General features: G+C 39.6%; 1 protein-coding gene across 1 annotated transcript; it reads right to left on the bottom strand.

Annotated features, from left to right (window-relative positions):
• Positions 1 to 8,602: 8,602 nt before the first annotated feature.
• bmp2a (bone morphogenetic protein 2a) lies at positions 8,603 to 14,693 on the bottom strand. Its single transcript, XM_063006873.1, has 2 exons — positions 13,576 to 14,693; positions 8,603 to 11,895 (listed from the first exon to the last, which is right to left on the bottom strand). Exons 1-2 carry the CDS (start codon positions 13,904 to 13,906, stop codon positions 11,048 to 11,050), a joined length of 1,179 nt encoding a protein of 392 aa, XP_062862943.1. The 5' UTR covers positions 13,907 to 14,693; the 3' UTR covers positions 8,603 to 11,047.
• Between the last annotated feature and the right edge of the window lie 416 nt (positions 14,694 to 15,109).

The raw sequence follows: 15,109 nt of genomic DNA, 5'->3' as shown, positions 1-15,109 counted from the left end.
ATTTCTACATAGTCACCTTCTGATGCATTTTCCCAGCGTTGTATAGCAACTTTTTAAAGCCATCAGCAAAAATAAAATTGGGTTGAGTGTGTAGCCACTGATGCACCGCTGCTTTCACATCATCACATGAACATGTTCTTCCCCTTAAAGCTTCTTTGAGCGTCCAAAAAGGTGGAAATCAGATGGCGCTAAATCGGGACTATAAGCTCTCTCTCAGTCTCTCAGACACGACCAATTACTACTCCTCCCACCCTCAGTTTCCAACCTAAACATAAAAGTGTGGAAACTTTTTGAAGATCCCTTGTATATGGCAGAGAATTGGAAATGACTAAAAACAAAAAGCACAATATGCTGCAGTCTAAAGGAATTCTGGGAAATATAATAAAGTAATGTAATAAAATATATCAGTCTGGAGATTGTTACACAGCCTTTACAAAGATTGTTACAATGGGTGTGTTTGAAAAGCTAGTGAGCTGTCTACATAGGCAGCATTTTACGTCATCCTGTGCGCGCTCCCGAGAAGGAGGCTGTTCGAAATCCTAGATGCCTTAAAATCCACACTTCTGAGGCATCTTATTATTTCAATGTTATTTTGGCTCAAGAACGAGTGAGCATCGGACGCTGCCTTAGTGATCAAGACAATCCCAGCATTCATGGCTGACGGGGCGGAGAAACGAATGGAGTTATTTTCAAACGTAAATAAAATATTACTGATTTTTAACTTGTATAAACTTGTACCGAGTGTTTTTATTTGCAAGTTCGGGCTTGTCAGGAAATTTAACCGTTATCGGTACATGAAGGGAGATGTTATATTGACGTTAGCGTGCTGTGCTACCTCAGTTCATTGGTTTTAATGGCGAGATGCTAAATGCTAAACGCGAAATGCTAAACCCGATGGAATCGCTGTCTAAGTAGTGCGTTCGAATAACCTGACTTATAAGTCACTGACTTATTAGAATCCTCTCTACTAAGTCAGCTGCCTATGTAGACAGTAAGACAGCAAGGCAGCTCCCTAGGTTTTCGAACACACCCTATATATTTTAACTCTGGGACTCCAGCAAACCACAGTAAGATTATTATATACAAATGATGAGTAAAATCAGTGTAGATTCAGTGTAAAATCTTTTCATATTCAGACACATTCATAAAAAAACACCCTATTAACTCCCAGGCTATTTGGATAAATGTCTCATGGACTGGTCAAAAGTAAAAGATATTGTTACAACAGTTGGGTTATGCAACAAAACAAGAAGGTTTCGGACACTGTCTGTGGAAATTTGTGTCCATTCATTCAAAAGAGCATTTGTAAGTTTAGGCACTGATGCAGCTCCAGAGGTCCTTGTCACAATTGGTGATCCAGTTTATCCTGAACTGAAATAATTCATTTTGTGCACAGCGGCACAGTTTTGCTGGAAGAGTAAAGATTCTGTCCCAAACTGTTGTCACAAAGCTGCAGGCATTATTAATTTATTAATTCATTCATTCATTGGTTGTTTTACCACCGCTTCAACCTGTTTAGGGTCATAATTTGTCCAAATCATTGGGCAAAAGGCAGGCAACCCCCCGGACAGGTTGCCAGACCAGCACAGGGCACACACACTTTTTTTAGTAACATTGGTTGGTCTTACATGTCTTTGGACTTGTCAGAGGAAACTGGATCACCTGGAGGAAATGTTCACGTTTCACAGGGAGAACCATGACCATTCGCCTGGGGAACCGAACCTAGGCCCTTTATGCCGTGAGGTGACAGCGCTACCCACTGCGCCACTGTACTGCCCCCAGACATTAGTTTTTTTTTTAAATAAAATTTTTTTTAACCCAGTAATTAGAAGGGATGTCTATTCAGTATAACAACAAAGGATTTTGTGTAGGTTTAGTGTAGCAGGTTTAGGTTGAGTTCCTGACATACTGTATCTCTTCTAAACCTCCCAAATTTATAATTCATCAGCCAGTGCTTACGGATTTTTGGTGCTAAATCCCATATAATGTCTTCTTTAAATCAGATGTGCAGACCAGTGCTCATCCAAAACACTTTTTCTGTTCTGTAAAATAACGGTTGAAATGGTCTCGTTCTGAATCATTGCCTTGTTGCACAATACAAAAAATGGGAACGCAAACTTTTGCACTCATCTGTATAACCACTTAAAAACACCAAAGCTCTAAACTGTTGGTGTAATTTTTCGTTTGCTTTTATGTCTACAATTTAATTTTTTTTATTATATTTCATTATACAGTCCTATCATTATTCACATCCCGCTGCAGAAATGTTGCTTTCAGTAATCCAAGTTCAAGGGTGTGTTCGGTGAGCAAACACGCATCTTCATAAGAGGCTTTGACTTATGTGAAGGATGGTATTTGAGGGCTTATGTGGGAGAATAGGTAAATGACACAGTAAGAGCTCGTCATAGAGGTACTGTCACTGTGGTCAGGGAATTTCCTCTGTAATTACCTCGGCAATCTCTCTGCACCTGGAGACGCTTCTTAGCAAACCAACTACCTTATTGCAACCACTGGAATGTAAACAGGGCCCATTGAAAGCTTCCAATGAGAAAGAGCTGCACGGGACAAAAAAAAAAAGAAAACGCTTGAATAACCAGGTAGAAAATGGTTTAGGACGCGGAATAGCTCATCCTGTTCATTCATGAGCTTTACAGCTGCATTGGATGTCAAATGCAGGTGGTACAATATGACATTTTTGAGGTCCATATGAGAAGAACAGTGCGAATGGGTTTATTCTTTGTGCTGTAAGGCATAGAGGTGTGTAAATAATGATACAACAGAACTGATTGTTGAATGGTATAATGCATCCACGGCATCTTTAAGGTCAAAGAAACAACTGGAACGAGTACATAAAGCACAGCTGTGCCCGAGTGAGTGAAGTAAGGCAGGAGCTAATGCAAGAACACCCTGTAATGTAGCATGAGCAAGGAGTTTCCACACTCGCTCGCTCATGCAAAGTTTATACACTTAAGCAATGAAAACAAACAATTAAACTAGCAAGAGTCAAAAGCCCTCACAGGCAAGAACCCATTTTCTGGTTCTGCCTTTGTGAGCTGGATTTGGAGTTAAACGTTCGCATGCGTATAAATTAACTTGTTGCCTCCTGAAGTAAATAAAAATACCAACGTTTGGCCACTGCCTCTGCAGCGCAGCAATTTTGGGTCTATGATTTCCTTGCGCTGTGGTCAGGCCCCTATAGTGCAAATGCAGTCCAGATGAGATCCTGGTTCATGGTTATGAGCTAAATGAGAGGCTTCAGGACAAATTCCCTCCATCAAACTGCTTTGCCCGAAATCAAGCCCTGCTGGAGTTCCAGCAAGGCCAGCCATGTGTGCACATGTGCAGCTTTGTGTGAGCTGTGCATGGTGTGAGTCAGATATTTTATCTTCTTACAGAAAGAAAACATTCAAAATACACTGATCAGCCATAACATTAAAACCACCTCCTTGTTTCTACACTCACTGTCCATTTTATCAGCTCCACTTACCATATAGAAGCATTTTGTTTCTACAATTACTGAATGTAGTCCATCTGTTACTCTACATACTTTTTTAAACTGCTTTCACCCTGTTCTTCAATGGTCAGGACCCCCACAGTACCCCCACAGGGCAGGTATTATTTGGGTGGCGGGTCATTCTCAGCACTGCAGTGACACTGACATGGTGGTGGTGTGTTAGTGTGTGTTGTGCTGGTATGAGTGGATAAGACACAGCAGCGCTGCTGGAGTTTTTAAATACCGTTTCCACTCACTGTCCACTCCTACCTAGTTGGTCCACACTGTAGATGTAAAGTCAGAGACGATCGCTCATCTATTACTGCTGTTTGAGTTGGTCATCTTCTAGACCTTCATCAGTAGTCATAGGACGCTGCCCACGGGGCGCTTTTGGCTGGATATATTTTTGGTTGGTGGACTATTCTCAGTCCAGCAGTGACAGTGAGGTGTTTAAAAACTCCATCAGCACTGCTGGGTCTGATCCATTCATACCAGCACAACACACACTATCACACCAAACACCATGTCAGTGTCACTGCAGTGCTGAGAATCATCCACCACCTAAATAATACCTACTCTGTGGTGGCCCTGTGGGGTCCTGACCATTGAAGAACAGGGTGAAAGCAGGCTAAAAAGGTATGTAGAGAAACAGATGGACTACAGTCAGTAATTGTAGAACTACAAAGTGCTTCAATATGGTAAGTGGAGCTGATAAAATACACAGTGTGTGTAGAAACCAAGAGGTGGTTTTAATGTTATGGCTGATCGGTGTATGTAAACATACACACACAGTACAATGAAATTATTTTGCTGTATTTCCCAGCTTGTTTGAAAGCTGGGGTCAGACTGCAGGGTCAGCCATTGTACAGCTCCCCTGGATCTGAGAGGGTTAGGGGCCTTGCTCAGGGACCCATTAGTGGCTGCATGGCTAAGCCAGGATTTAAACCCACGTCTTCCAATTGATAATCCAAAGCTCTAACAACTAGGCTAACACTGTTTCTAGTTCCCAGTTTAGTTTGTTAACCGCTAAGCTCCCACTGCCCTATTAAAGCTATATTTAAACTGGATACTTGAGTTTGACATGATTGTATATTGAAAATGAAAACCATAAACAATCACTGATGAAAAACGAATCCTAAAAGGAACTAGTGCACATGAGCATCACATTTCTAAAGGGATATACTGCATCTTTAAATAAAATATTTATTTCTAATTCAGGTCAATGCAAACATTGCATGAGAAGCAGACAGCTCTCATTAAACATTGGCTTGGGACGATATAAAAGCAGATGATTATCTGTTCTAGCATCGGCCCAGACGAGTGCTCTTTGAGCAGTAGCTTGGGAGTTCCTGTGTTCTTATCACAGTCATTAACAGAGTCTCAACACAAATTATGAACCATAAAGATGGCCATCTTCACCACCTTATCGCTGGAATGTTACAGGAATTCAGGGCATCATAACAAGTGTGCATCTTCCATGAGCAGAATCAAACTCGACAGCACTTAATGGTTGATTATTCATTATTATCAAATCCTTATTACATCACTTTGACACATTGATGATTTATATATATAGTTAAAGATCATAACATGTATTCATACAATGTGTACATTACAAGTTCTTGAATGTACACCTTGACAGGTAGGGTGTGCCACTTCCTCTCATCTGTAAACCATACCCTCCGATTTGAAAAGACAAGGAGTGTCAATGTGTGCAATGTAGTTCAGCTATCTAAAACCATACTGTTTCTGACCCCCTGTTGAACTTTGGACAGTTTTTTTTTTTTTTTTTTTTTTAACACCACTATGTCGAGACATTTTACCAGCCAAGAGGAGCATGTTCTATTTTCACAAAGGCTGTAAAGGAGATAAACAGAGGACTTCCCACAGGTTATTATAAATGGAGCATTTAACCTAGATCTAAGCTTATTATTATTTTTTAATTGTTCTTTACTTCAACACAAAATGCTTATTTTTTTAATACTGAGAGCTCCATTTACAAGGTCATTTAGTTACATTGACTAAAGAAAAGACAAAAATAAATGTTCTAAAAATCTGACTATATACAGTGTATCACAAAAGTGAGTACACCCCTCACATTTCTGCAAATATTTCATTATATCTTTTCATGAGACAACACTATAGATATGAAACTTGGATATAACTTAGAGTAGTCAGTGTACAGCTTGTATAGCAGTGTAGATTTACTGTCTTCTGAAAATAACTCAACACACAGCCATTAATGTCTAAATGGCTGGCAACATAAGTGAGTACACCCCACAGTGAACATGTCCAAATTGTGCCCAAATGTGTCGTTGTCCCTCCCTGGTGTCATGTGTCAAGGTCCCAGGTGTAAATGGGGAGCAGGGCTGGTAAATTTGGTGTTTTGGGTACAATTCTCTCATACTGGCCACTGGATATTCAACATGGCACCTCATGGCAAAGAACTCTCTGAGGATGTGAGAAATAGAATTGTTGCTCTCCACAAAGATGGCCTGGGCTATAAGAAGATTGCTAACACCCTGAAACTGAGCTACAGCATGGTGGCCAAGGTCATACAGCAGTTTTCCAGGACAGGTTCCACTCGGAACAGGCTTCGCCAGGGTCGACCAAAGAAGTTGAGTCCACGTGTTCGGCGTCATATCCAGAGGTTGGCTTTAAAAAATAGACACATGAGTGCTGCCAGCATTGCTGCAGAGGTTGAAGACGTGGGAGGTCAGCCTGTCAGTGCTCAGACCATACGCCGCACACTGCATCAACTCGGTCTGCATGGTCGTCATCCCAGAAGGAAGCTGACGCACAAGAAAGCCCGCAAACAGTTTGCTGAAGACAAGCAGTCCAAGAACATGGATTACTGGAATGCCCTGTGGTCTGACGAGACCAAGATAAACTTGTTTGGCTCAGATGGTGTCCAGCATGTGTGGCGGCGCCCTGGTGAGAAGTACCAAGACAACTGTATCTTGCCTACAGTCAAGCATGGTGGTGGTAGCATCATGGTCTTGGGCTGCATGAGTGTTGCTGGCACTGGGGAGCTGCAGTTCATTGAGGGAAACATGAATTCCAACATGTACTGTGACATTCTGAAACAGCGCATGATCCCCTCCCTTTGAAAACTGGGCCTCATGGCAGTTTTCAAACAGGATAATGACCCCAAACACCAACCTCCAAGATGACAACTGCCTTGCTGAGGAAGCTGAAGGTAAAGGTGATGGACTAAACCCAATTGAGCACCTGTGGCGCATCCTCAAGTGGAAGGTGGAGGAGTTCAAGGTGTCTAACATCCACCAGCTCCGTGATGTCATCATGGAGGAGTGGAAGAGGATTCCAGTAGCAACCTGTGCAGCTCTGGTGAATTCCATGCCCAGGAGGGTTAAGGCAGTGCTGGATAATAATGGTGGTCACACAAAATATTGACACTTTGGGCACAATTTGGACATGTTCACTGTGGGGTGTACTCACTTATGTTGCCAGCCATTTAGACATTAATGGCTGTGTGTTGAGTTATTTTCAGAAGACAGTAAATCTACACTGCTATACAAGTTGTACACTGACTACTCTAAGTTATATCCAAGTTTCATGTCTATAGTGTTGTCCCATGAAAAGATATAATAAAATATTTGCAGAAATGTGAGGGGTGTACTCACTTTTGTGATACACTGTAGTAGCTGTCTATATTTTTGTCATCTTTAAAAATTGCAAATCAGTTTTAGTAACATATTTTGTATTTTAATGTTTTTCACTATAAAATTTGTGTATAAATGTTAAAGCTACCAGATGAGCTACCAGATGAGAATACTCATACTTCATAAGACACAGAAGTACAACCCCAAATCAGAAAAAGTTGGGACAGTATGGAAAATGCTAATCAAATAAAAATGCAGTGTTCCTTACATTAACTTTGACTTTTATTTGATTACAGGCAGTTTGTACCCAATATATTACAAAGGCATGGCTGCGGAAGAAGAGGGTACGGGTACTGGTCTTGCCTGCCTGCAGCCCTGACCTGTCCCCAACAGAGAATGTAAGGAGAATTTTACATTTACATTTTCTGCATTTAGCAGACGCGTTTATCCAAAGCGACTTACAGTACTGTGACAGTATACAATCCAGGCAATTGAGGGTTAAGGGCTCAATTGCTCAAGGGCCCAACAGTTGCAACCTAGCCCAGGTGGGGCTTGAACTGACAACCTTTTGATTACTAGTATAGTATCTTACCCACTAGGCTACAGCTGCCTATTTGCGACAACGACGACCCCGTACTGTTGCAAATCTTAAGACATGTTTGCAGGAAGAATGGGACAAAATAAAAGCTGAAACACTAAATCACTTGGTATCCTTGGTTCCAAAACGTCTTTTAAGTGTGGTGAAAAGGAATGGCAACATTACAAAGTGGTAAATGCTTTACAGTCCCAACTTTTTTTGGAATGTGTTGCAGGCCTGAAATGCAGGAACAAAACATGAAATATCTCAGATTCATACTGTCTGCAATGAAATAAAAGTTAATGAAAATGTAAGAAGCTCTGTTTTTATTATTATTATTATTTGCATTTTCCATGCTGTCCCAATTTTTTCTGATTTGGGGTTGTAAAAAACAGTTTATATTGTATTATATATTATTATACTACTACTCTGTAGTTGTTAGTTACATGCTATAAAACATATATTGTTTTATTGCAGTATATTTGCTTTTAAATGTTTAGAGCTTATTGCGTCACGGTTTGGATCTGTTTTAACTGAAACTGCAGCAGCACTGCATCCCAGTGGTTCCATTCACCCAAGGCAGAACAAACACTCATTCCAAGTGTACAAGACTTGCCATTTATCATCTGTAGGCATTCAGCAAAAATGTGTGTTTGTACTTTACAATACTGACTTTGCTCACTGAGCTTATGTAAGCTAACTCAGAGCGTTTACATGCCACGTTTACATGCATTTTAAAGTAACACACCGTCTGCTGATTACATGTATCACAATGTCCAATATGGACTTTTACCTTTGAATAAGTACTCTGAATAAGTAATATTCTAAATAAATGAAAATTGTTTTTACTGCCCTATTATCTTTATATTGCACAGAATAGCTTATACAAATGTTAAGTACCAATAAATCTTTGTGAACACTCCTAGACAAGAGATGTTTATTTTTCTTATACAACTTTGACATTGAGTTCAAGTACGTGAACACTGGGAGGTTTGGCCCATAATTTAAACACGTAGACCTACAAAATGACACAGATGGTTAAATGCTATAGTGAAGTAGCAGCTTTCTATACTCCTTTTGACACTTAAATGACAAACCATATTTTAACAGCGCCCCCTTTACAAAATTTAGAGGTCTTGTGAACAACACATATTCAATGAATGAAGCATGATATGTTACTATAAGGGAAACCAAAGCTTTAGCACATAAGAACATATAGCAATAGTGTTTAAGGCTACACCGTAGGTAGATTTCATAGACTCAAACTATCGATCTCACACATACCAACAAAGTTCCTGATGATTCAGTGTCAACTACCTGTCACATTGCTTCTAAATAAGTGCATTCACATTCACCACTGCTCCTTAATTAAAGCTGCAGTTTGTAACATATGTTAAGTGTCAGTCAGTAGAAGAACATGAAACAAATCTAAAATGTGATGCCCTTGTGCTGCCAAAAATCACAATAGAAAGTGTAAAACATGGGTTAAACGTTGGATACATGTATACTAGTTTCTGTCTTGATTTGGTTGTTTATTTGTAGTATTTATGTTTTTTAACCTTTTACTTTGGCAGTATACCTGAAAACAGACTGATTTAACAGCTAATACTTATGTCTTCAAACTAAAGGGGGAACAAGTTTGTCCTCTGTTACAAAATAGCACATACAGGGAGATTAGCTTAGCTTCATTGCTAACCCACAGTGACATGTGCTTTCTGAGTTCAGACTCAACAAACAATTCATTTGTCTATTTGCCTGTGTCTGCACTGAATGGCCAAAAATATGTGAACACCTGACCACAAGCTTGCTAAACATGCCATTACAAAACCATGAGCATTCGAATGGAATTGACTTTCCTCTTGGTGGCAGAGACAGCCTCCACTATTTTGGGAAGGTTTATTAAAAGATTTTGGAGTGTGTCCTTTTGAGTTTAAGCCTATTTAGTCAACAGTGCATTTGTGAAGCTGGGCTCTAATGTTGGACCAGAAGGTCTGGCATAAAATCTGTGAGTGCAATCAGTTTGGGAGTTTTTCCCAATGATTGAGCAGGCCACTGGAGTTCCTTCAACCTAAGGTTGTTAACCATGCACTTGTAGATAACAGTCATGCTTTTAGGGTAGGAGCTTATTTTGCATTAATGATTGTATACCTATTAGCAATGAGTGAGGCTGAAACACTTGAGGGGTGTTCACATATTTAGGCCTTATGTGTGGATTTGAGTGTACTGCAGCTTGGGTTTTTGTCAGTAGGTTACATGGGCTTCACTACCTGTCCTAATCTAACTATTCCATCCTCTTTACTCTCACACAGTCTAAATATTCATATTAGAATTGTTCAGAATGTTCTTCTCTACAAAATTACATGGTTCTGCTGAGGCTTAGTAATTTAAAACAAAGATTCCCACAATGTATAGTTGCCAAAAATCTATTGAAGAAACTTCCACCCCCACCAGTGTTTACATTTTTTTTAATCTCTGTGTGGGATACAAGACTCTACTGCCTGTCTATAATTTAATTCTGAGCCAATCTGATTTTTACTGACAGTTAAATAATCAAAAGTTACTACATAACCCAACATATTATAATATTATATATAATTTATGTCGTTAGCTTAGAGCTATACTGGTCACCCACATTTATTCTTTATTTCTTTGGGTAAATTGTTGTTCTTGTGTTCGACATAACCTTGTGAACTGATGACATCTTTAGGAATACTACTGTAATGTGCCTTCTGAGCTCGTTTATAGCGGGGGTAAGCAGCACAAATGACATTATAAAATTGTTAGTTTTTCGCAGTAACATATTTCTACCAGAGAGGTCCCCAATATTCCCTAAATGTTACATACTGCAGCTTTAAGAAAGGCCCAATGATCTATACATTTCTGTGTAGCTTTACCAAACATAGTTCTCCATTTGACACTGTAGTGCAGATGGAACTGAAATTGCAGCATAGCTCTAAATTTAAGGCTTTAACAAATCTACAGTGAATAGTCCACGTTGTACTTTTCAATCTAAAGGAGATACATAAATCCATCTATAGTGTGTTTAAACATTGTACACATGTACGCGTTTACACATAAATAGATAAAAACTATTTACTAGAAGTGGTTACGATAGAAATAAATACAAAATCTGACCAGCATACTTCATGTGTGGAAAAAAGTACTTATGAAAATGTAGGTTGGAAAATACATTACTTGAACTCCAATTCAAATATTTATTTTCCCATTAGTGGACATAAATATAGATTTATATTTTTTCAAAATATGTGTCTTACTTAAAACTTTTAGCATAAATAAAGAATAGTATTGGGAAAAATAAAGTGTCTTTGCAAAAGTTTATTGAAGTCCTTGTGTTTAGCGGCACCCACAGCCTTCCACAACCATATCCTGATAGTTCTTCAGAATCACTCGCTCATGGTCATCTAAATAAAGCAACGATATTGGACTTAGGTCTGTGGGCACACAGCATGCCTTGGGAATGTTACTATTTACTGAGTTGACCAGTGTCTGTACAATAGCATGGTTAGTAGAGTTTAGGTGGTCTGCCAGAGGGAACGGGCACTCTCCTTGGCAATAAAAGGCATGGTAGCCTGGTGGCGCAACTATCCAGTCATTCCAGCCCACGTCACTGAAGTCTACATATAATGAATGCCTCCTGCAGTTAGATTTGTGCTTCTTTTTTGGCTTGTTGGGCCGTGCTTGCCGTTTTTGCCGAGAGTGGAGCACGTGTCCTTTGCCATCGTGGCTGAATGTCACCAGCAGTGGTCTCATCTGAGGCCACGAGTCTGTGCTGTCATGCAGCGATCTGCTGACTCTGACATGTCTCTTATAGTCTCCTTCGGCATCGCCTGGGTGAACCACTTCCAGCACAAAGCCGTGGTTGGCGTGGCCGTCCCTGGTCCACCGCAAGACGGCGGGACTCACGTCGAAGCTTTCCCACTTACTGAGGCCATGCTGAACCAGCCTGGTGTCTAGGAGTCTCGTGATGGGTTCTTTAAAAGGCAGGGCAGGTTTAATGATCTCATGGATGTTAATACGATGAAAACCTGCGCTGCTGTTACTGCTACGGTTCGTCGTCACCTGCTCCCTGTAAATCCTCAAGTCTGCCGATGTGACGAGCTCCTCTCCGGGGATGGAGCTCAAATTAAAGAGGAACTTCTGAACTGTCTTTCCGCCATGACTCGACAGCTCCTCTGTAGATTCTGAAAGAGATTCAAATGAACCTTAGTGTACACTCATGTAATCAGGGGGTGATGTATACTTGCTCACAAACCTACTTCAAAGCTAGATGTATGTAAACTAAATGATTCAACGCTGCTCAAGTAGTGTACATTGAATGACGGGATGTATGAATCATTTCCACTTACTTTCCAGACTATGTTTACAGTGACTGGGAAAATGTGACCTCTTACTTGTAATACTCATCCTTCTTAAATCTACCAATGGCCTTGAAATGACAAACTTAGGTCTCAGAATTTAGTCACACCTTCAGAGAAAACAAGTGTTTATACCAATTTTCAGTGAGTCAAATCCAGCAAGACACCTACATATAGCCTAAAGTTAAATCCTTTTAAAACTTCAGAGATTATCTCTTACGTTTTCTCCTTTATAGACTTTGTTTACAGAAAGTGGAATAATTAAAATCTCTAAAGATTTTTTTGTTTACTACTGGCTTTTTTTAATCTAATTTAATTCTGAATCAGATTCAATACAACTGTAATGTGTCTGCTGATGCTGTGTATAAATAGCATAAATAAAATTGCATTAAATGTTAGTTAGCTTTAAGAAAATCACAAAGATGCAGTAATATGAGTTACTTATTTATATTTTAGATTTAAATGTACATTTTCTTGCATTACATTTTTTTGACTCTAAGCACATAGAAACACATCAACCACCAATTTATCCATCAATGTATTTAAACTAAACTCATATTAAGTCTGAAATCCACCAGCATTATTTATTCTCATAATATAATATAATTTAAAAGTTTGACCTTTTTTGAAATGATATAATTTAATTTTTATTATTTTATTTCCATTTTTGTCCATATTCAGTGTCAGATCCACAAAGGTATCCAAACACTTTGCTTATTTAAATAATATTTTTGTTAGTTGATTAAAGGAATGAGTGGGCATTGTGTTTAGTATTCACACTACAAAATTGTATTTAAAGCTTTTGCTTATATATAGTGTTAAATGTCACATACATGCTTCCAAATTATTCTCTTAGCTTTATTTATTTGTTTATTTAAGTTTTATTGTGTTCAGTGTATTTGGAAGCAGATAAAGATGCAGTAGAATGGGAGGAATTTCGGTTTGATAAATAGTTACAGAATGCAAGATTTTTTTTATATAAAATAGTTGTCCATGTCCAATAATAAATGTATTATTGTTTTAAAATAAAGTAATTTTTATTCACAAAGGTTTTTTTTTTAATTATTATTATTTAAACTGTCTGCCCATATTTAGTATCAAATCCACCAAAATATTTCTAAGTCATTTCTAAAGCATACTTTTTATATATCCTCATTCGAAAATGTTTAAAACATTGATTTAAACATTTTAATCAATTAAGCATTTTTAAAATAGCCACTAGTGACGATACACTATCATGGTAGAATGTAAGTTTGAGAAATATACACATTTGTTTATTTGGTAGCTAATTAAAATTCATTTATTTAAAAGTTAGACAAAGAAAGTTTTCTAATTAAATTAAATGTGATTAAAAAGTTGATGTCAAGTCCCAACGAACTGTGTAGTTTAGACACCTGATGCACATGAGGAATCTGTCCAAAGTAAATTGATCTTTTTAAAATCTTTGTGTAAACCATAAAGTTGCTCTGTATAAACTCTATCTCTGTATGTGAGATGGTGTATTACCATCGTGATGGAAGCTCCGGACGGTGTTGGCACGGCTGGCGGATCTCTCTGCGCTTCTGCCCACTGTGCTCCTTGCTTTATGGTGCCTGTTCTCAGCGCTGTTGGATGAATACGCACTGAAGAGATCCACCATGTACTGCGGTACCACAGCCGTACTGCCCGGGTTTGGTCTGTGTTCCAGCCCGAACATCGTGAGCAGACGAAGCTCGAAAGCATCCAGCGCGTCCTGGGACAGAGAGACGTGTTTTCTGCGTCCGATCTCAGGTAGGAGGCCGGTACAGGCTCCGAACAAGAGCTGGATGATCAGCAGCAGACAGAACACCGGCACCATGATCACTGCGGGCGGGGACACTAGGCGCGGAGATCGGCGTGATCACACGGCCAGCAGCCGACACGCACTTCCACAGCTCCGGATCCACATGGCTATTGTTGTTAGAATCACAGTTGCTTGTTGTTTAACGTTGTCGAGCTGTTATTTATCACAGACTGGGTGATCTAAATGATGCAAACTGAGATGATCTAGAAAAGGGAAATGTAACAGCGCGCCTGTCATGGTTTAAACTTTGAGCAGAAAAGCGCAACAAGTTAGTGCCGCTCAAACGCTGAAAAAACTCGCAGTTCTTTACAGATCCAGAATAAACAGATCCAATACAAGCCAATATGTATCCGCAATAAATCAAACACAATACGTGTAAGAGGTCTCGATCTTCCCAGCTGGGTGTTGTGCGTCCAAGTGGGCTGAGAGGATAAAGTCCAGCTAAAGCCAGTGCGCAGCGCACTACCTCCACCACAGCGTCCCGCACCTTCCCATCACACAGCAAAGTCTGACGAGCCTTCAGATCCAGCCGATCACCAAACTGCACCACTTTCCCTTCTATTCCTGCTTTAAGGTTCAGTCCTGGATTTCACAAACAGTTTTTCATGTTGAGCGCGTCACCGCTGCACAGATGTTGTGCAGAAACCGGAAAGCTTGCAAAGCACCGAGCGCTTTTCCCTGCACCATGTTCTCATCTGCCATCCATTAAAACCCCAATCTGCTCTGGTGTTAGAAATAACATACAAGCGCGCTAGGATTACACCGACACTTTAATGATTCAACCGAACTGAGGTGGAGATATCTCCGAGGTTTCTCCTAGTACCAGTACACCAGAGGTGAAATCCTGCTGCTTCTGTATTGGAGCGTCTTTTTGTTGCTCAGTGATGTCACAACATGAAAAAAAAGAACACTATTCATGCTGTCAGTCATGGTTATTAACACAAGTTGCTGTGCACGTTTCTGTTTCTACTGGCGCGATATTGTAGAATGTTTTGGACATATAACCATGATGTTATATAAGTATGTTGTTGTGATTATACAGATACTTCTTTGTATAATGTGAATCTCTGCTGCGTGTACTATTACTTTTGACTTGACTTTTGATTTATGTAACTTGCTACTGAGGCCTTATTTTCCTTCGGGATTAATAAAGTATCTATCTGTCTGTCTGTCTGTCTGTCTGTCTATCTATCTATCTATCTATCTATCTATCTATCT

Source organism: Trichomycterus rosablanca, chromosome 13 (assembly GCF_030014385.1).
Source record: "Trichomycterus rosablanca isolate fTriRos1 chromosome 13, fTriRos1.hap1, whole genome shotgun sequence".
NCBI classification, from domain to species: domain Eukaryota; kingdom Metazoa; phylum Chordata; class Actinopteri; order Siluriformes; family Trichomycteridae; genus Trichomycterus; species Trichomycterus rosablanca.
This window is presented reverse-complemented; position numbering and strand designations above follow the sequence as displayed.

Coding starts and splice junctions, on each gene's coding strand:
- bmp2a (XM_063006873.1), bottom strand. CDS start 13,906: ATGGTGCCGGTGTTCTGTCTGCTGCTGATCATCCAGCTCTTGTTCGGA. Junction 11,896..13,575: donor CCGGAGCTTCCATCACGATG/GTAATACACCAT, acceptor AATCTCTTTCAG/AATCTACAGAGGAGCTGTCG.